This window comes from Myotis lucifugus, unplaced genomic scaffold (assembly GCF_000147115.1).
Source record: "Myotis lucifugus unplaced genomic scaffold, Myoluc2.0 scaffold_60, whole genome shotgun sequence".
Taxonomy (NCBI): Eukaryota; Metazoa; Chordata; class Mammalia; order Chiroptera; family Vespertilionidae; genus Myotis; species Myotis lucifugus.
In genome coordinates, this window is record NW_005871108.1 from 2,352,801 (window position 1) to 2,374,949 (window position 22,149).

General features: G+C 46.0%; 2 protein-coding genes across 2 annotated transcripts in view; one reads left to right on the plus strand and one right to left on the minus strand.

Moving 5' to 3' along the window:
• The window catches only part of DUSP15 (dual specificity phosphatase 15), an 11,501-nt gene extending 9,427 nt beyond the window's left edge, over positions 1–2,074 (minus strand). Inside the window, 2 exon segments of the mRNA XM_023754489.1 lie at positions 600–612; positions 2,001–2,074. Coding sequence (XP_023610257.1) covers positions 600–612; positions 2,001–2,074 — 87 coding nt within the window.
• A 4,336-nt stretch (positions 2,075–6,410) lies between these two features.
• TTLL9 (tubulin tyrosine ligase like 9) overlaps positions 6,411–22,149 on the plus strand; it is a 37,016-nt gene continuing 21,277 nt past the window's right edge. Inside the window, exons 1-5 of the mRNA XM_023754357.1 lie at positions 6,411–6,425; positions 9,275–9,318; positions 12,176–12,268; positions 15,965–16,076; positions 16,805–16,990. Coding sequence (XP_023610125.1) covers positions 6,411–6,425; positions 9,275–9,318; positions 12,176–12,268; positions 15,965–16,076; positions 16,805–16,990 — 450 coding nt within the window. The remainder of the gene's footprint in view (positions 6,426–9,274; positions 9,319–12,175; positions 12,269–15,964; positions 16,077–16,804; positions 16,991–22,149) is intronic.

The window sequence follows — 22,149 nt, forward strand, 5'->3', positions numbered from 1 at the left end:
CGGGGCCGGGGAAATTTTTTCCCCCCCCCCCCCCCCCCCCCCCCCCCGCAGAAGTCAGAGGTGAAGGGAGGTGAGGGGAGGGTTGCAGCCACCTGGTCCCTCGGAGTAAAGGTGACGGCAACAGGATGTAGTTGGAGGCAAGAGTCCTGGAAAGTGATTCTGGAGACCAAGGTTCCAGGCCCTATTCCCCTCTGACCTGCTGGGTGACCCTGGGCAAGTCCCCTGGGAGTCCCAGCTGCCCTATCTGTGTGCCTCAGTGTGTTGAGGTGAGCCCTTCTGCGACTAGGACCAAAGCTGGAGAATATAAAGTGATGGAGACCAGACACCTTCTGTGTGACTGAAATAGAAGCAGCGGAGCCAGCTGTCCTCCCCCATCTATAGTAGTAGGTGACTATGCCAGGAATGTCAGTACAGATAAGGACAGAGGACTGACAGAACCTGTTGGAAATGCGATGACTGGAGAAAAAGAAAACCTTTGCTTTTTTGTTTCTTTATTCCTCAAATTCACAGCATACCTGGGGCTGCCTGTCTCGGTGTTCTCTGAGCCCAGCGTTCTCATAAAAACCAAATTATTCAACAAATACTCACCGAGTACCTACTACATGGTAGGTACTGGGAACACAAAGGTAGAAAAGGGAAGCAGTTCCTATCTGCATTGGCTAACAGTCTAGAACAGCGCTGCCCAATAGAAATAGAACATGAGTCACATGTGTAACTTAAAATGTTTTAGCAGCCACATTAAAAATGTAAGAAGAAACAGGTTGTTAATGATGTTTTAACTCAGTATAGCCCAAGTATTATTATTTCAACATGTAGTCAGTATTTTAAAATTATTAATGACACATTTTACATCTTTTTATGGTAGGAAGTCTTTAAAATTCAGTGTGTATTTTACACTTCGAGCACATCCGAATTCAAACCAGGCACATGTCAGATGCTTCACAGCCATATCTGTCTGCTAACTACAGATTGGACACCTCAGGTCTAGGAGGGTGTCCAAGCAAAATAAGCAAGGAGACAAATAAAGCATTTACAAATGGTCACAATTTTCTATGAAGGAAACAAAAGCGAAAAAGAACCTCTCTAAATAGGTGACATTAAAGTTGAGACCTGACATAGAAGAAGGACCCAGCTATTTAAAAATTAGAAAGAGGTGGTGGTGGGGAGTGGAGAGATTTCCAGCAGGAAAAAACAGCATGGGGGGTGGGGGGGTAGCCAGCATGGCTCAGTGGTTGAGCATTGACCTTTGAACCAGGAGGTCATGGTAGATTCCCAGTCAGGGCACATGCCAGGTTGTGGCCTTGATCACCAGTGATGGTGGGGGGGGCGGGGGGCGGGGGCGGGGGGGGGGCGGAGTGTAGGAGGCAGCCAATCAATGATTCTCTCTCATCATTGATGTTTCTTTCTCTCTTTCCCTCTCCCTTCCTTTCTGAAATCAATTTAAAAAATGTTTTTAAAAAGAACAGCATGGGCAAAGGCTCTGAGGTGGGAAAAGGTTGGCCTTTGGAAAGAGCTGGTGGAACTGGAGGGGAGGAAGCCAGAGGGAGGTGGTAAGAATTAGGCTGAGAGGAGAGAAGGGGGGAGTGTGCAGGATCATGTGTGGCCATAATTGAGGGTTTAGGGTTTTCTTTTCGATATGATGGAAAGCCAATGGGGAGATGTAACTGGGGAAGCCATGTCACCTGGTTTACATCTTAAGTCCATCACTTTGGCTCCTCTCTGGAGTGTGGATTAGAGAGCAAAGCAGAGAGGCCAGGGAGGAGGTTACTGTGTCCGCTCGGGCAAGAGATGATGGCTTTCCCACCTTGAAAATCACCACGTGTGCCACAGAAGTGAAAGCAGGGTTATTCATTCATTCAACCAATACTTACCGGATGCCGGATTATAGGTGGAAAATTGCACCTAAGATGTGCTGATATCTGACTTGAGTTCCCAGAATGCCCTGCCCATGGATGACATAAAGAACTGCTGCTAAATGGGCCTGAAGACCAGTCCCTCACCATGGCCCTGGCCTTAGCAGCTCTGTGAACCTGGGCAGGCAACCCAATTCCCCCGGGTCTGTTTCCTCATCCATAACGGCGAAATTATAACAGTCTTTTGAACTCCTACTTGGTTGTTGGGAAAATAATCAAGTCACCTGTACAAAAGAACTCTCTGTTGGGTTAAAGGATCTGGAAAAACAAACAAACATCCAGGTATACTTATTAGATTGAACACATTTAATAACTATTAACTGTTTATCTGTTGAAAGTGTTAAGTTGTTGCAAAGCCCAATTTGCTGTCAATAAGTCATGAAGTGACTGTTTTATAAAACCAATAACAAAAAGATACTAAAATGCAGGCCTCATCTTATCATTTTCTTGCTAAGAACCCTTCAGTGGCACATGATGGTAGGAAAAATAATGGATCCCCAAAGATGTTCATGTTCTAATTCCTAGAAACTGTGACTGTGTGGTGTTACATGGGAAGGGAGAATTAAGGCTGCAGACGGAATTGAGGTTGCTAATCAATCAGCCGACCATGGGATGGAAAGATTACCCCGGACTATGTGGGTGGGCCCAATGTAGTTACAGGGTCCTTATAACTGAAAGGGGGAGGCAGGGGAATAAGAGTCAGAGGGTATGTGATGACAGGAGCAGAGGAATGGTATGATTGCTGGCTTTGAAGATGGAAGGGGGCCATGAGCCAAGAAATGCAGGTGGAAAAGCAAGGAAACCGATTCTCTCCAAAGCCTTCAGAAGGAACCCAGCCCTGCTGACACCTTGATTTTAGTTTAGAGAGGCGCATTTCAGACTTCTGACCTCAACACTGTAAACGAATACATTTATATTGTTTTAAGTCAAGTTGTCTGTGGTAATTACAGCAGCAATAGAACCTAATACACTCACTAATACCCCTAGGAAAAGTCCCAACCTGCTTCATAGCACACAAGGGCCTTGTGGAATCTGGCTTATGTCACTGTGAGCTTGAGCAAAGTTCTTAATTTCTATGGGCCTGTTTCCTCACCTGTAAAATGGGAAGGGAAAAATCCTTCTAGTTCTGTAATGAGATGAAATGAGAGGACACCATTAAGGTGCCTGCTGGAGATACTGGCACAGCAGTATATTAATCATGAAGCAACTGACAGGGAGTTAGGAGGCCTGGGAATCTATGCCCCTTGTTAGGGCTCTGTTTCCACATCTGTAGAAAAGGAGACAAACACACACAGGTTTAGCATCTTCATCTCTCCCCTCTTCTCCACTCTTTCCTGGCCATTGATCTGCTTTTCCTTCCTCAAACAAGCTTCGCTCCTGTGACTTCTGATTTTGCACAGGCCAGTCCCTCTGCCTGGAATGCTCTTCCATCCCCTTCACCAGGCAGCTCCCATTTCCCTCAGCAGGCCTTGCTGACCCCAGTTAGAGTCGGTTAGACCCCACTGTTATGTGTTCCCCAAGCATCCTGAACTTCCTCTATGGCAGTACTGATTTTCTGTCATTACTATGGCTTGTGTGTTTTTCATTTGGAAAAAACAAAAACAAACAAATCCAGATAAGAATAATTTGACCTATTTTCTTCAAGCGTGTTGTTTCAATAAAATAAAACATTGCAAGTAAACTTGAAGTAGTTGACGTTCCCTTTCCTCTCTCCTCTTTCCCAGAGGCAGCCACTATTGTGCATTTGGTGTGTGGTTGATCAGTCTACGTTTTAATGTTTTTAATACCTATATACCCATAAATATATAGAATATGCTTTTATATGTGTTTATAATGAATACAAGTTGCAACCTTTAAAATATTTATCATTCTACAACCTTCTTTTATTCACTCAAAAATAGGTCTGGAGGATATTTTCTTATTGATATAACCCGAATCTTTCACTTTTATCACTATGTAATATTTTGTTATTAGAACATACCCCATTTTATTCATCCATCACCCTAGTAATGGACATTTAGCTTCTATTAATTTTCCACTATGATAAAGAATGTTGCAAAGAACATCTTTATACATATGACCTATGCACAAGTGTGAGAATTTCTTTAGAAAAAGTTGTCAACTTGCATTTTTGTGGCAAAATGATAGGTAGTCCATGGGTTGTATAGCTGTATTTGGAGAGCTAACAACCAGTAGCATAGAGTTGGTGCTTAAGTACTGAAATCAATGTGTGTGCATTTTCAACTTTACAAAATATTGCCAAATTGCCTTCCAAAGTGTGAGTGTACCAGCAGCACATAAAGGTTCCCATTTCCCAATATGCTCACAAACGCTTGGCATTGATATGTGTTTTTATTTTTATATAGCTGGTCATAAAATCACATATTATAATTGTTTATATTTACATATATCAATTTGCTTATTAGCTATTTAACTTTATTCTGCTGAAACTTCTTTATTCATATCTTTTACCCATTTTTCTTTTCTTTTGCAGGTTGGGGGGAATTTTTCTTAATGGTCTGTAGGAGTTCTTTGAGTACTAGTCCTCTGTTACATATGTTGCAGATATTTTCTCCTAGTCTATAGCTTGTATTTTATTTTTTAAAGGTTTTTAATTAATTTTTAGAGAGAGAGAAAAAGGGAGAGGGAGAGGGAGAGGGAGAGAGGGAAACATCAGGGGGATGGAACCTGCAACCTGGGCATGTGCCCTGACCCAGAATCAAACCTGGCAACCTTTTGGTGCACCTGATGAAACCCAACCAACTGAGCCACACTGGCCAAGGCTATAGCTTGTCTTTTAATTGAATTTACAATGTCTTCTGTTAAATGGCAATTTAAATTTCAAGAGAGTCATAGATCAATTTTGTCTTTTATGAGTTGTGCTTTACAGGGTGTCCCAAAAAATGTATACACATGTAATAGCTGATAGCTCAATTGATGTTTTTTCTTTTCAGATTTAACCCATTGGAATGAATAATCAATCAAAGTATATATACATTTTTGGGACACCCTGTATTATTGCTTATCTAAGAACTCCTTCTCCACCCTGAGATAATAAAATGTTATATATGTGCATATACATATTTCTAATAATCTGAAATATTTGTTTGCCATATTTATTATTTAATCCACTTGAATTAGGCATTTATTTTTCATTCCTAGGAAAGCCAGTTCCTTGGTGCCATTTACTGAGTCCTCCATCCTTTCCCCACTAATTTATGATACCACCTCTATTGTACATCAAGTTCACACACACACACACACACACACACACACACACACATTGTGTCTGTTTCTAGAATCCCCATTGTATTCCCTTGATATTTGCCTCTCCCTGCATTATACTGGGGCTGATAGGCAGGGAAATGTCTTCTGCCTCAACACATACACTTTGTTATTTTGGTTTGACAAGAGCTCTCAAAATTCCTGATTGGATTTGGGAAAATGCACATTTTTATGTTGATATTGAATCTTCCCATCCATGTACATGGTATATCCCTCCATTTATTCAGGCCTTCTTTAATGTCCTTCAATGCTTTGCAATTTTCTCTATGAGAATACAAACTCCACAAGGGCAGATGCTAGTTGATTTTGTTCACTGCTGTATCCTCAGAGTCAAGAATGGGAGATAACATAGAGTAGATGCTTAATAAGAATTTGTTGTTTAATGAAATATCTTGCATACATTTTGTTAGACATATTCCTATCTCACATATTTTTGTTGCTATACAAAAATAACAAAAATTTAAAAAATAGTTCCTAATCATCTATGATTGGTATATAGATCCCCGGGTAGTGGGGAGGGGAGGGAGGGGAAGGACAGGGAGCCAGTACAGAGTGCATTGATCAATAAGTTGCCACCTCAGGTTATATGCAGGGGAGAACGAAGGTCGGATTTGTGTTTGAAGAGCTCTTTGGCTGCAGTGCAGAGAATGAAACTGGAATGGATAGGGCAATAGAGGTCACTAGCAGACCGGTCAGGTAGGTGGCTACTGCAGGCGTTGAGGTGAGTGCTGGCATAGAGTCGGTGCTCAAGAGTTACAGAGTGACTGGAGAGAGCAGAAGTGACTGGCAGCGTTATCAACTGATCAACTAACTGACCAGGGGACTTAGTGAGGGCCGGAGTAAGGAAACAGAACCACTGCATTTTCCAAAAGCTGACAACTTTTCAGACTCAGCACTCTCAGGTCAAGCGGAGTTCAGCTGGAAGAGGCTCTGGGCCGTGAATGCCCGCGGCAGTCTCTGGCCGGGAGTGTCCTACGGCTTCGGAGGCGTGGGGCTGGGAGAAAAACTTGGCGGGAGTGGAGGGGTCTGGGCCACCGGGGAGTGCAATGACCTCCTGCCTCTCAGATCGGCTGACCGCTCCAGAAGGAGTGCTCTTGGCTCATCCAATCAGAGCGGCGGATCCGGGCACCCCCTCCGTCGCCTTGGCAACAGGACGCAAAGGCTCCTGCCCGGTGAGGTGGCGGTTTGAATCGGGCCCTGAGGAATCGCGTCATGTCACGACCGAAGGTAGGAGTGCAGCAGGACCCTGGTGCTTTCATTGTCCCTAAAGAGAGGGAGGGAGGGATTAAAAATGTAGGATCCTCGCGGAAGGATTCCGATGGAATGAGCAAAAATTATAAATTCAGAGAAAAGACCACAAGTCCCGGCATGCCGCGCGCCATCGGAGCCTCTGCGCAAGTCCACCGAACCAGACTGGCTGGCGGGAAATTTACAAAACTGTAGGACTCGAACTGTGCTCAGCGATTTCTGTGACTCGGGGGAAGCTCCGAATTTCGGATTTCCTGACTTGGAAAAGCTCTTAGAGATTTGTTCGCCCCATCTCCCGCTTGCCTGCCCATTCATCCATTCATAACCCACTCATCCTTCCATCCATCCATCCATCCATCCTTCCATCCATCCATCCAGTGGAACACTGTGCTGGCCAATGGGGACACAAGGTGAAGTCCTGATCTCTAGGAGTGCATAGGCCATCTCCCCCATTTGAAGTGAGAAAAGAGAGACCTAAAGAAATGAAATGAGTTACTCTAGAATTTAGCACTTCCTACCCCAACCTGCTGCTTCTTATCCCATGTTCCACCTTTCATGAATGGCAACTCCTTTCCTTAATTCCCTTCACAACTAAAAATGAGTAATTACATTGGACCTCCCCAGGTAATCCCAAATAATCCAGTATAATCAATATTTTAAAGTCAGTTGGTTAGCAACCTTCATTCCATCTGCAACCTTCATTTCCTTTGCCATAGAATGTAACATACTTACAATAGCATCACAAAATCAAATACCTATGAAAAATTCAAAATGTTCAAGACATACACTGAAAGCTAGAAAACATTGTGGAAAGACATTAATGAAGACTTTAAATTAATGGAGAGACTGACCATATTCATGGATTGGAAGACTCAATACTTTATGATGTCATTTCTTCCCAAAACAATCTTTGGATTTAATGCAGTTCCAATCAAATCCCAACTACTAGCCCTGGCTCAGTGGTTAGAACCCGAAAGTCGAGGGTTTGATTCTCGATCAAGGACACCTACCTGGGTTGCAGGTTCATTCCTCACCTCAGAAAACATTTGGGAGGTAACCAATGGATGTGTCTCTCTCACATCTCTCTCTCTCTCTCTCTCTCTCTCTCTCTCTCTTTCCCCCCTCCCTTCTACTCTAAAAGCAATGAGAAAATATCCTTGGGTGAAGATTAAAAAAAAATCCCAACATACTATTTTTTTTAGAAATTAGCAAGCTGATTTATATGGACCCCCAAATTACAGAAATCTTGAAAAAAAAAGTTTGGAGGACATGCCACCTGATTTCAGATTTACTAGAAAGCAACAGTAATTAAGACAGTGTGGTAGTGACATTCAGATAGACAAATCAATAAACAGAACAAAATAGAGACTAGAGATTGACCCACATCTCTAGCCAATTGAATTTTGACAGAAGTGCCAATGCAATTCAGTGAGGAAACGAAAGTTTTTCAAAGACTGGAGCAGCTAGGTAAACATATGGAAAATGGAATTGAAAACATGAGAGAGTATAAAAAATGTAATCAAAAAAGACGAGGACACTTGACTAGTTCTGGGTAGTTGGAGGGGCTTGAATGGATGAATGGGATAAGATTTTACTTACTTCTGTGGATAAGCTTATTTCTGCCAGTTTTGTAGAGCAGCCTCCCATTACCCTCCTCCAACAGCTCTTTGAGGGGTGGAATGGTGTGGTAGGCAGAATTCTAGATGTCCCCCCCCCAAGATTCCTACCCCCAGCGTACACACCTTGTGTAATTCCCTCCCCTTAAGTGTGGGTAGAGCCTGTCAATTTGAGGGGATAGTTACTATCATAGTTACAATAGGTTATAGGAGACTCCATTGTGACTAACTTGAAGGGACAAGGGTTGGAAATCAGAGGACATGCTCCTATTGGCCTGGAAGAAAGCAAGCATTCCTGTTGTGAACTGCCTCTGGGGACCAGCACTCTCTAGGTCCGGAGCTGAGAGCAGTTCCCAGCCAATGGCTAGCAAGTAAACAGGGACCTCAGTCCCACAACCCCAAGTAACTGAATTCTGCCAAACGGTTTGGAAGAGGACCTCAAGTCCTGGATGAGAACCATAACCCAGGCCATCATGTTTGTTGTGGCTTTGTGATACCTGAGCAGAGGATCCAGCTAAGCCATGCCCAGACTCTTGGCCCATATAAACTGTGAGATATAAATTTGCACTGCTTTAAGCCATTAAGTTTGTGGTTATTTGTCATGTAGTAATAGAAAACTAATGCAGATGACAAGTCTGTCCAAGCTGCAGAGGGGATCCTGCACAAGACCAGTTCTGATTTCTTTTCTCATATCTGCCATCAGTCATACCAGGGCTGCGGGCCAAGCTGTATGGTAGAAGCAGAATAATACCCACCACCCTTTGAGAATTTGAAAGGTCTATTTTGGGTGGAAGAAATTAACTTTTCTCTGAGTCTTTGACCCAGCCCCCTCCTGAATCATGGATCTAATCAAACATTCAAGGTTGGAGAGGTAGAAGGTCTTCTCACAGAGATGGCTGAGCTCAGCCCTCAAACCTTGGGTTCAGGATGGACCTTTGGACCATTGAAAACTAGGTATTCACTCTACTGGTCACGCCTGTGGAGAAAGTCTACAGTGAGGTGGGCCTTGGGTGCTTGGGGATTCATTCCAAGGACCAAGTTGCTGGCCACATGGTGATCAATGAGAACTCGGCCAGGATGACCTTACTGTCTCAGGATCTGGACAGTGTTGAATCTGGTGGTTTGAGGGTGTAAATATTTGCAGTAAGTGGAACTGGGAAGGCAAGGTGGACATGCAAAACTAGTTGTATCACTTTTCCTTTCTCATTGCAGAATCAAAACTACAAGGGCTACGGATTGTCAAAGGGAAAAGAACGGTGAGTGGTCCAACCCAATTTAATAAACACAGAAATAATTTCCTTCCTTCCTTCCCCCTCCTCCTTCTTAACTTCAATAATCATAATGATGATAATAATAATAATAATAATAATAATAATAAACATAAACAATTATTGAGCATTTACCATGTGGTAGGCCCTGGGCTAGTCACTTTACCTGAATTATCTCATTGAATCCTTACCACAATCTTTGAAGTAAATACTATTATTATGACCACTTTATAGATGGGGAAACTGAAGCTTAGAGAGGTTATGTAACTTGCTCAAGACCATAGGATTAGTTAGTAGCAGAGTTTGTTGGACTCTAGGTCCCATGTTATATGTAACTACGCCTTCCCTCCTCCTCTAACAACCATGAGAAGTTGACTTGATAACTCAAATGTCAACTCCACCCTGATCTTCTGCTCCACTCTGCATCAGTAACCTGGTGCAGAACTCAGCACCTCTTTAGACTTCCTAAATAGAATCCATTTGCACAAAGCAGGAGTGAGCAATGTAGACTTTGCTGAAGATTTGTGTGGGGAGTTACTTTGTACACACCATGGCAAATATTTTAGATATTTCTATTATTTATTTCATTATATATTTTTGTTCTCTCTCAAGTCCCTCCTGGCTATACCACCATCGTGTCGTCTTCTCTCATGCAGCAGCCATCTTTGCTTCTTTCTCTCCATACTAACTCTATCCCATCAATTTCAAATCTCTCACTTTCTTATGCAGAGCGATTCAGCTCTGTTCTAGATCCTGGCCCTAAATTTATACACCCACTCCTACCCCCACAAAACAAAGAGCACTTCAGTTAACAGGATCCACCCACATATTTTATTAGGGCAAATATCAATTAGAAATGTGTTTAGCTACAAGTAACAGGAAACTCAACTAATAGCAGCTTTAAAATATTGTATTTTTTTTCACATAACATAAAATCTGGAGGGCTGGTGCAGTAGTTCAACAATGTCAGAGCTAGTGTCTCTGTGATTGTCTTGATCTTTTCCTTATGGACACCAAGTGGCTGCTACAGCTCCAGCCTTCATGTCATGATCAAGATGGGAAGAAGTGGGGAGGGAAGACACAATACCTCCCTCCTCCCTCCCTCTTCTCTTTCTCTCTCTCTCACACACACATCAAAACATTTAAAAAAAAAACAAAAACCCACAAAGCTTCCTAGGAACCCACCCTCCTTACCAGCCTTATATATTTAATTTATTGACCAGAACTGTGTGACATGGACACCCCTAGCTGCATGAGTGGCTAAGAATACAAGTTACATAGTGGCATTATACTGTGAATATCACACATCCTGCTTTTGTAACCCCAAAATCATATTTTCAGTATTTATCATATTTGTGCATGTAGGTCTGATACATTTAACTACTCCATATGTCCCATTGTTTACCACAAGTTATTTATCTACTTCCTGTTAAAAGGCATATAGGTTGTGTCTTAGTATTGGTTTCCTCCAGACACAACCCTGAGCCAAGGATTCGAGGACAAGTCGTTTATCTGGAAGGTGATTTCAGTAAGCACTGGCAGGGAAGTGAGTCAGCTAAAGGAAGGAAACCAGTAAAAGGTACATTATTGACAGGTTATTGCTGTGGGTAAGTAGGGCTCAATCCCATTGGGACTCCTAGGAGATAGCATAGAACACGCTGCAGACGTCACCCAACTAAATGATGAGCGAGCTGGAGGACTTCTCCATCAACTCCAGCCATCATTGGTTATATGCTATTGGGGGAGGGCAGTTAACTCCTTGGTACTTCAGTTCTGCTCCAAGAACTAGCAGAGCAGACTCTGGAGAGCCAGGAAAAGCCCTGCAGCAAAGAGCTACAGGTGCTGGAAGTGGAAAGCCCTCTGATTGGCATGCGCAGGAATGTGAGTGTCCAAGGGATAAGGGCGGACCACCAACAGTATATGCTGCAGGTTAGTGCCATACAAAATACTAACAATTACTAAGGAACACCCTTGTACATATATTGCTTAGAACATATGTCGGGTGTCTATCTAGGGTATAGAGCTAAGATGGAATGCTGGGTGCAGGGTAAATACTAAATACTGCCTCGTGGTTCTCCAAAGTGCCTTCGACCAGCAGGGGAGGAATTTCCATTTTAGTGCATTGTTGCCAGAACTTGGACTTGGAGATTTTTGCCAGTCTAATGTGTATGAAATGGTATTTGATGGCTTTAATATGCCAAATTGCTCTCCAAAGGTTCATCCAATTTACACTCCCATCAGCACTGTAGGGTAATTACCATTTCTCCACATTCTTACGAACACTTGGTATTTGTCAATTTAAACATTTTGTTTTTTACCTCTGGGATCTAAGGAGACAAAATAAAGCAAAACAAAAATAAACCACGCAGAAAATTCACCACCCTGCTGTCCTGTGGGTCCTAAAGTCCCTAGCTGGTCTACCTTCTTCTATTCATCTTACACAGCCTTCTTCTGTTTGTTTGTTTTAATCTAGTGCCCTGGGGTTTTAGTTGAACTTATAGAAGGAATAGGGAAAAGCACATCTGCTCCATCTTTCAGGATGAGCGCCAGAACAGGGGATTTGCAAATACTTATCATTAGTTATAAGGGTTACGCACGGCACAGTGTAGGCACTGAATAAAATGGTTGCTATTATTTTTCAATGATTCAAAGATGCTATAATGTTCAATTTGATTATTTTAAGTGTTGCATGTTATATGCTAAATTCTGAAATCCAGTCATCCCACTTTTTGGCATTTCCAGGTATGCACCTTGGCCTTCCTTCCTTCCCCTTTTTTTCCTATTCCTGGACCATCCTAGAGAAATAGTTGATCCTCAGCAAGGGTCCTGTTGCCTTGTCTTTCAGAGAGCAGAGAGCATCAATCCGGTTCAAGACCACTCTTATGAATACTCTTATGGATGTCCTTCGCCACAGGCCAGGATGGGTGGAAGTAAAGGAGTAAGATCCCCCACCCCCACCTCATCCCTCCTTCCCTTGTCTCACGGGTCCTTGTCGCCCTTTGTTTTTCTCCCAGTTCCTCTGGGTGGCTATTGGGACTCATCCCAGTTCGTCTGTGACAGGGGCCAACATTTATTTAGCACCCACATGGGTCAGGCACATTATTGGTGCTATCTTTGTCTTATTTAAGCCTTATAAGCATCCAGAAACATCTGATTAAGCCAGTTGCTTAAGGTCACAGAGTACATAAGTGGGCTTCAAACCCAGCTCGGTTATGCCACAGCTCCATGTCATGGGGCTCCAGCCTTACATCCACATTCCAAGAGCCGTAAATCGGCAAGACAAGACATGCCCTGCCCTTAAATCTGCCATGTTCCAGCAGTGTCCTGTGGCTCTCTGTAAAACAAGGAGCGCAGCCATCACAGACCTGCTGACGGGAATCTAGTGATGACAGGTCCCGCTCAAGGGCTACTCTCCCCTGGCCACTTACTACTTCTGTGACCTTGAACAAATTACTTCACAAGTGACTTAAGCCTACATTTTTTTCTTCTATCCTGAGCCCTGAGGATACTGAGATGAATACGCTTACAATGCCTGGCACATAGTAGGTGCTAATATTAGTTTCTAGGGTTAGGGTTTGGATGCATGTAGCAGAGATCCAAAGTAAAAGAGGCTTTGACACACTGGAAGTTTACTTACCTCTCCCACTGAAGTCCAGAGGTAGGATGTTCAGAGATGGTGTGGAAATGTGGGGTCCATATGCTTCTGGCTTTCCACTCCGCCATCCCTTGAGTGAGGCCCTTTTCCTCCACGGTCTCAGGTGGAGCTCCAGCCTTACATCCACATTCCAAGAGCCGTAGGTCAGAAGGAGCCAAGAAAAGACATGCCCTGCCCTTAAAGGACACAACCCAGAAGTCCCATTTCACTGGCTGAACCTTAGCCATGTGGCCACACCTAGCTGCAAGGGAATCTGGAAAATGTAGAATGTTAAATGTTGGGATTCTACTACTATAGAAAAAGGGGAGGACAACCAGCTATCCTGTCACGGTGCTCCATAAATATCTGTTGCATAACAATAGTTCAGCGCTTTACATGCACAACCTCTTTGAATTATCCAGCAAACCTTCCAGGTAGGTGCTATTATTATCCCCATGTTACTGATGAGAAAACTGGACACAAAAGAGTAAAAAATGTCATGTTTGAGGTCACTCTGCTTGTATGGGCTTGTGCTAGGATTTGTACTCTGTCTGCAGAGTCTCAGGCTCATCTCTGCCCTATTTTAGCAGCCTCACAGTGAATGAAGGAACAAATAAGCCAAAGGATGAATCCATGACTCCCACTGCCTGGTGTAACGGAGGATGGGGGCGGGCCTTGGGATGAATTCGAGGAAGGTGAGGTGACTGGCACATGAATGTGTTGTACAGGAAGGGGCTCTCTCCTGTTTTGCTCTGTGGGCTCAGGCTGTCCACTGCCCCTCCTCAGCCTTGCTCCGTGGCTTGAGGGTTTGTCTGGTGCTAATGGTGTGGGAGTCCATGAAGCAGGTTGCTTCATGACTGATCCTAAATTGCCTCAGGGTCCTCAAATCGGGAAGGGCCAGAGGCCAGGGCCATCACACCAGACATGGCTCTATGGATGTGAGGCCTCACCCTTTTGGACCTAAACTGAGGTCGAGTATCTCCAGATAGAACGAGGTCTCAGTTCAGACCATCGGCCTGTCAGGTATTTGGAATAGATGTGGCCAGAGCTGTCTCTCCCCTTGCTTCCCACCAAGAAAGGTGACGTGATGCCTAGAACTGCCACAACGTCTTGTGACCCTTGGGTGATGAGCATGAGGACAACATGTGAAGGAGGGCAGAACGGGAAGGTAGAAGGAGCCTGAATCCCGGCTGCCCTTGTTGAGCAGTTTAATGTCTCTGTGGGTGATGTCAGAGCAACTTGACTGTGATGATCATGAAGATGAGGTACAGATGAATGAACTTTTAGAATTAGAAAAGAACCCCAAATCTGCGCCATGGCCTACAAGGCACTGCTTAATTGGGCCCTGCCCTACTCTTCAGCATCATCCGTGACCTCTGTCCCTCTACTCTGGCCTTTCACATTCTTGAACCTGTTCTTTCCAACCTCAGGGCCTCGTTTCCTGCCCTTCCCTCCTCTTTACTGTTAAGACCTCAGTCAAATTATCACTTCCACATGGTGGCCTCCACCCAACATAGGTCCCTCAGCTACCCTGCCTCGTGGCCTCCTACTGGATTGCTCTTGGCATATTTCACAATTCCTCATTGTAGAGTTATTTTTTTTTTGTTTCTTTGTTTATTGTTAATATTCACTGTGGTATTATATGCACCACCTGGCCAGTAGTTTTGGTTCCTCCTATGTCTTATACCCAGTGATGCACCCAACATCATCTCTAACACAAAGATAACCTCAACACATATGTGTTGGAGGAATGAATGAATAATGCATTATTTATTCATTCATCCATTATTTATTCATTCATCCAAAACAAAAAGTTGATGAAAAAGCAAGTTGTAAAAGGAAATAGTCAGGAGTGGTTCTAACCACAGAGCTTGTTCTCAGAAGCTCTGCAACTTATTGGCTGTATGAACTTGGGTGAGTTCCTTCATATCTTTCTGCCTCAGTTTTCTCATCTGTAAAATGGGCTTAATAATAGAACCTAACACTTAGGATTGCTATGAGGGTTAATATTTGTAAAGTGTTTAGAACAGTGTCAAGCACATGGTAAGCAATAAGTATTAGCTATTAGAAAGTTTAAAAACATGCCAAACAATGTCATGTGCTGTAGATGAATACACACATATGTACCTAGTAAAGCTTTAAAAACATTCATAGAAATGATATACACCATATTCAGGCTAGTAGCTTCCTTTGAGGCAGGAAAGATGATACATGGGACTTTAGTCATATCTAATTTTTTACTTAAATATTTAGAAGTAATCATGGAGGTATTATTTTATTTCACATCTTTTTCAAGCACCTCCACCCCAGCTCTGGTATCAGATTTCATAGATTAGTCTGGTTTCTGTCCCTCTCCCTGTCATGGTGGTGAAGAATAAGGTCGGAATTTGGAGTCAGGCAGGCCTGAGTGTGAATCCTGATGCTATGTCCTGGGTGAGCAAGCCCCACCTTGTCCTAGGGCTCCAGGTGTGATCCTAGTCTCTTCCAGAGCTGCTGCTCTGAGGATTGAGTAAGAAGAGGGCCTTTTGAACTCAAAGGGTTGCAAATGTTACCCAATTCCACTGCTTGGTAATGTGAGCATGGGGGTGGCTCCCCCAGGATGCTACCAAGACCCAGGCAGGTAACATGATCGGGTGAGGTTGGCCGGTTGTCATAGGCCATAGGGAGTGGTGGGGGCTGTGACCTGGAGGGTGTGCCTGTCTGACATGGATAATTATAGTGGGGATAATTATAGAATAGCAGTCTGGCCAATATGTGCCAGGAAGTAATATCTGGGCTCACTGGAAACCACCAGCCTGGATTTGGGTAGGAATGTTTCTCTGGTTGTCATTCTAGCGTAACTAACAAAGCAGGGTGTGGTCAGCAGCGGCCCGCAGCCACCTCCTTGAGACTCCTAATAGACACACTGCTGCTGACCCCTTAGCTGTAGCTTCCTGGGCCCCAGACTCCCAGAAGTGCTGAGGTCCTCAGGTCATGACCTTTGTCCCACCCCACTCCCAGCGAAGGGGAGTGGGATTTCTACTGGTGTGACGTCAGCTGGCTCCGGGAGAACTTCGACCACACCTATATGGATGAACACGTGCGGATCAGTCACTTCCGAAACCACTACGAGGTGAGCTGGGTCGGCTGAGGGGACTGAGTCAGTCAAGGCCTGTCGCTGGTTGTAGCCATGAGCAAGAGCTAGTTTGGGGTTACAAGGACCATAGTGAAAGGTGTCAGGGACTTCGGGGTGCATGCCAGGTGGGCAATATGTGCACTCGATATACGACGAGCTAACTAGTGAGAGGGAGTAAGGATCTAAGACCTGAGGAGCAGGCCGTCTTGGGGTGGGGTTGGAGGTCACGGGCTGGGTGACGTTTCAGCAGTAGAGATGTGAGGGTCAGGTTGGATTGGGGTGCAAGGACCAAAGGAGCAGGATGCTTGCGCGTGTATGGTGATCTCAGGGTAGAGACACGTTGAACAGTTTGGAGTCTAGAGACAGGAGGGAGGTCCAGGAGGGACCAGACCACAAAGATGGAGAAGCCAGCGGTGGGAAAATTTAAAAGGTTTGTACAGCTTAGCGGTTAGAAGCAGGAACTTCGGAGTTAGACAGACCTGGATCAAAGCCTAGCTGTGCTGCCTGTTAGCTGCATAGCTCTGGGCAACTGACTAAACCTTTCTGAACCTCCGCTTCCTCGCCTGTAAAGTGGGGAGACTGACAGAAGCTCAGGCTAAGGTTACGCTTCGTCAGTCAAAGTTACTGTTACTTTGTGGGCCAGACAATGGAGGGGTGGGGGCAGTTGGGATGGGCGGGGTTGGAGGTGGTGGGCTAAGGGCCTGCCCATCCATCCCCCTGCTCAGCTGACCCGCAAGAACTACATGGTGAAGAACCTGAAGCGGTTCCGGAAACAGCTGGAGCGCGAAGCAGGAAAGCTGGAGGCAGCCAAGTGCGACTTCTTCCCCAAAACCTTTGAGATGCCGTGCGAGTACCACCTGTTTGTGGAGGAGTTTCGTAAAAACCCAGGAATCACCTGGATCATGAAGCCTGTGAGTGCCCAGTGCCAGGGACTGGGGGGAGGGGTGTCCCAGGCAGCAGGGCAGGGATCCTTCAGGGTGCACCTTGGGGCAGAACCCTGCCTGGTGATTCAGCCTTAGATGCACCGCCTGCCTCCCCTGAAGGCCAACTCCGTCTCCTCCTCTCTGCAGCGTGTGGACCCCGCAGCTAGGAATGCCAGTACACCGTAGGTGCTCAATAAGTGTTTGGCAGGGGAACACGTGGTCCTCAGGGCACCAGGGCAGGGGACCCAGGGCCTTGCTGGAGCTCAGATCCCTGCCTCTCTTCCTGACGTAAAGGAAAACAGAGGCGGGGTACGGGAAGTGCGTTCTTGCACTGCCCAGGTCTCATGGTCCTTGGGAAGGAGGTCCGACCAGCCCCACTATGAAGGTGAGGAGCCTAGACCTACTTATTCCAGCTTTTCACAAATGCTCAGCGAGCGAAGACTGAGCCGGGATCTGCCCAGGCTCCTGACCCTCTCCCCGGCGGGGTCTGCGGGAAGGCTGCCTCCCTGCCTGAGAGGCAGAGGGAGGAGGGCGCGAAGCTGAGCACAAGGGCTTAGGCAGATGAACACTGCAACCACCTGCGGATCCAGCTCCAGCAGGCATTATCCTCTCCGACAGATGGTAGTTTGTGCTAATTGGGAACGAGCACTTGCGTATTAAGTTGATTCCTTTTCCCAGCCCACGGCCTTTACCGCTGTAATTAAGAGGAGGGATCTTGGGGGTGTGTGTGTGTGTGTGTGTGTGTGTGTGTGTTTGCGCGTGCGTGCGCCCACTTGCTCTCCCTCCTGAGTAGCTGAGGCACACTGTCTCGGGTGTAAGGTGTGGGGAGTGGGTGCTTCTGGTCAGACTAGCCTGGGTTCTAACCCTGTATCTGCCACTTACGAGCTCTATGACCCTGAGCAGGCGCTCAACCCCTCTCAGTCCATTTCCTCATCGGTAAAACGGAATTAATGAGTTTGCCATTGCTGCTGGTCCCTGAACAAAACCTTGAGTCATGAGACTGTTCAGCTCAGACTTGAGAGTGAATGGGAATTTTCTGGAGAGCTTAGTAAAGCACCGCACCCCCACGGAGTCTGATTTAGTAGACTCGGTGTGGGACAGAGCTTAGCTGTCACTCTCAGGGAACGTAAGAACAAACCCCTGGATTTGGAATTTAAAAGTCCAGTCTAGAGTTAAAGTGCACACATCCAAACTTTATTTCCATCGGAGCATTCTCCCCTGCCACCTCACAGGCCCTCTGGGTTGGCAAGACCCAGACGGTGGGGACCACCTTGCTCCTCCAGCCTCCCTGGTGTGGCTGGGAGGCAGGTGCTGGGCTGTCAGGGCCCAGGCCTGTCTGTCAGCCCCTCTTTGTCTGCAGACCTGGTTGACACTTCATTCAGGGCCATGAGTCTGGGCCACCTGGGCTGTTCTCAGCTTTGGGGTCTCTTTCTAAACTGCAGGACAGGAAGAACCACATTGTATCTTCTGTTTTATGAACCGGACCTTGTCACACTTTTTCACTGATGTCTCCTAAGAGTCGGGATGCTTTGGGCATCAAATAACAGAGGACCCAGCTAACAGCAGCTGAAATAAGAGGGCAGGGGTTCTGGACTGCTCTCATGTCTTGGGCCTCCAGCATCTGGTGCAATGTCTGGACCCCGGCACAGGGTAGTGTTTCCAAAAGCATCAACAGAGGATATTTGATTATCAAAGAAAGCAACTATATTGAAAACAGTTATCAGACTGCTAGTCTGGGTCCTCTGAGAAACAGGTGCCAAGACAAGATTCAACATGCCGGAGTTCTGCCTGTGAAAAGGGAGGGGAAGTGGGGGGAGGCTCAGAGAGCTGTCAGACCCCAGTGAGGGAGGAAGGTTGTGGGGGGGCTCCCAGCCTGCCGCAGCCTAAGGGAAGTTCCACAAGGTTGAGGGGAGGCCCCTGTCTCCCAGGAGGGGCCAGCCTTTGGGACCCTACAGTCCTCAGGGGTTGCCTGGAACCTGAGTGAGGCCTGGCAAGCACAGGGTGGACTTCCGCCGCCGCCGGGGCTCTCCATCGGTCACTCTCCTGCAGGCAGAGGCCTGCGAGTGCATTCTGATGGCCACCACACAAACTATGAGAATATGCTTCATGCTGTAGTAATATATGTGCTTTTCATGAACAATTAAAGAGAGTCTAACAGCAGGCCCAGTAGTTACCATAATCTCAGAGTCATCATGAGCATAAACAATGTTTGAGATACCTGCAACAATGACAGTGCGACGTGCAATACTAACTGTGACTTCTTTTGAGAGCAGCATCGCAGATAGGCCAATACTACTATGATTCAGTAGACTTGGTGTGGGACAGAGCTTGGCTGTCACGCTCAGGGAACATCAGAACAAACCCTTGGGTTTGGAATTTAAACGTCTGTGAGACTTTTCAATGTTATGATGATAGGGTGACTCCAGGATGGTTAGCTGAGCAGCTTGACATCGTCCTCAATCCCCATCCCAGTGTCTGGCTGCTCCTCTCAGCCACAGCATGGCTGCCACAGCTCCAGCTTCATCTCCTCACACCTTCACCCGCCACAGTAGTGAAGGAACACTCTAGCCTCGTGTCCCTTTTAAAAAGGACACACACTTCCCAGAAGTCTGTGCAGCAGACTCCCTCTGGCATCCGGCTGGCCCATGTCTGAACCAACGGCAGGGGCGTAGGACCACCGTGAGGGCTCAGACCTCCCGGAGGGAAGGGCCACCATGAGGAGGCGATCCAAATGGGGCTCTGTCAGCAGGGGGAAAAGGGAGTGGTTGCCGGGGAGACCACCGGCCACACCTGCAGCACCAGATAAATGCCACACAGTGATTGTCACATGGTGAATGGCCCCCACAGGCCAGGCAGAGGGCAGCAGGGGGTGGAGGGCTGTGAGTGGCCACAGGTGGCGCAAAATCAAAGTATGGTTCATTCTAATAATCCATATATTGTTTTCCAATCAATAACATGCCTTTTTATAGAAATACTTTCCTCCCAAATTATCAAGTAAGAGCGATAATGACGGAAGTCGCACCACGTTCGCTGTGTACTCCCAGGCCTTTTGCAGGAGGTGCCTGAGCGCCGGCCTTGTGAAGTACAGCTTTAACTACCCTGCATCTGCCACTTGAATAGAGTGTTTGGCCTCTCTGTTCCTTGGTTTCTTGACTGCAAAATGGGGATGATAAGATGCTATATACACTAGTAGGTTTTTCTTTTAAAGCTTTAAGGAGGTAATGTGTGTAAATCCTGGCACAGAGGAGACATCTGAGGAGTAATAGCTGCTGGTCTGACCGTTGTTATGAACCGTTTCCCTAAAGTTAGTGTCTGGTTCTACTGCTGCAGCCCCAACCACAGTGGCTTGAAACAACATTGTGTCTTATTTAGCTCATGAGCCTCCAGTTTGGGCAGCGCTCGACAGCAAAGGCTCATGGCTGCTCCGATACCTACAGGGCAGGTCCCTGAGGGCTGGCAAGGTGGGAGCTCAGCCAGGTTTGAGGCCTGGAATGCTCCGTTGCCCTCCATGTGGGCCTCTCCATGCGACCTGAGCTTCCTCACAGCATGGTGCCTGGGTTCCCAGGTGGCCATCCCCAAAGACCAAGCTGTGTGGATGCCCTATTGCCTTTATGTCCCAGCGTTGGAAGCCACACAACGTTGCTTCTGCCATACTCAATTGAGACAGTCCTAAAGGCTTGCCCAGGTTCAAGGGGAGAGGACATTGACTTTACCTCTTGATGGCGGGTGGGGGTAGCAAGGCTCTGGAAAAACACAGGGGGCTGGAAATATTGTGGGTTTTTTGGTTGTTGTTTTTTTTGGGGGGGGGCGGGGATAGCAGTCTGCTGGAGTTAAGATGATTTCCAGTCTTAACTACCCAGATATATCACCATGTAGCCAATTTATTTTCCACTCTTTAGGATTAATCCCTTAGGAGGTTAGTTACTAACAATTCTTTAAACAATAACACCATTTCATTATCTCAGATAACAAGAAAGCTAAACTAGAAAGTTCCAGGTTTGGGGGTGTGCTCAACAATGCCATTAAAAGCCCAGGTTCCTTCTCTTTGTTCACTCTGCATCCTCAGTGTGTTGGCTTTGTGTCATCAGACTTGTCATCTTATCAGTGTGAGATGGCTGCTGCAGTAGCAGGCATCATCTCCTTAGACCAGTGGTTCTCAACCTTCCTAATGCCGTGACCCTTTAATACAGTTCCTCATGTGGTGGTGACCCCCAACCATAAAATTATTTTGGTTGCTACTTCATAACTGTAATTTTGCTACTGTTATGAATCATGATGTAAATATCTGATATGCAGGATGTATTTTCATTGTTACAAACTGAACATAATTAAAGCATAGTGATTAATCACAAAAACAATATGTAATTATATATGTGTTTTCCGATGGTCTTAGGCGACCCCTGTGAAAGGGTCGTTCGACCCCCAAAGGGGTCGCGACCCACAGGTTGAGAACCGCTGCCTTAGACTGTAATATTTGAAGAAAGAAGGAAAGAAGCCAAGCATTTCTTTCTCTCTCTCCCTCTCTGTTGCCTCCCTTCCCATCTCCCTCCATACACATTTCTTTCCCCCTCCTCTCTCTCTCTTTTCTCCTCCTCTTCCTCTGTTTCCCCTCCCTTGTCAACCCCAATGTGTTTTTAAAAAATTTTTTTATTGATTTCAGAGAGGAAGGGAGAGGGAGAGAGAGAGAGAAACATCAATGATGAGAGAATCATTAATTGGCTGCCTCCTGCACGCCCCACACTGGGGATCGAGCCTGTGACCCAGGCATATGCCCTGACCAGGAATTGAACCGTGACCTCCTGGTTCACAGGTCAACGCTCAACCACTGAGCCACGCAGCCATCAACCCCAATGTTTTTAACAAGGAGGAAATCTTTCTCAGAAGCCCCAAAGCTCCAACCAGATGTCTCCTTAGGTCTCACTGGCCAAAACATGGTTTCTACTAGCTGCAAGGGAGGCTGGGAAAACAGGTATCTGTTCCAGCTCCAAGGTGAGAGGTGGGTTTGCCAGCCAGGAAGAAGAGGAAGGGGAAGGCAGCCAACAGTGGAGGCAAGGTTCCTACATCAGAAGTTATAAACCTTAAAAAAAACACCACCTTTTAAACTGAAGTTTAATACAACAGAACATGTCCACCTTATACAGGTATAG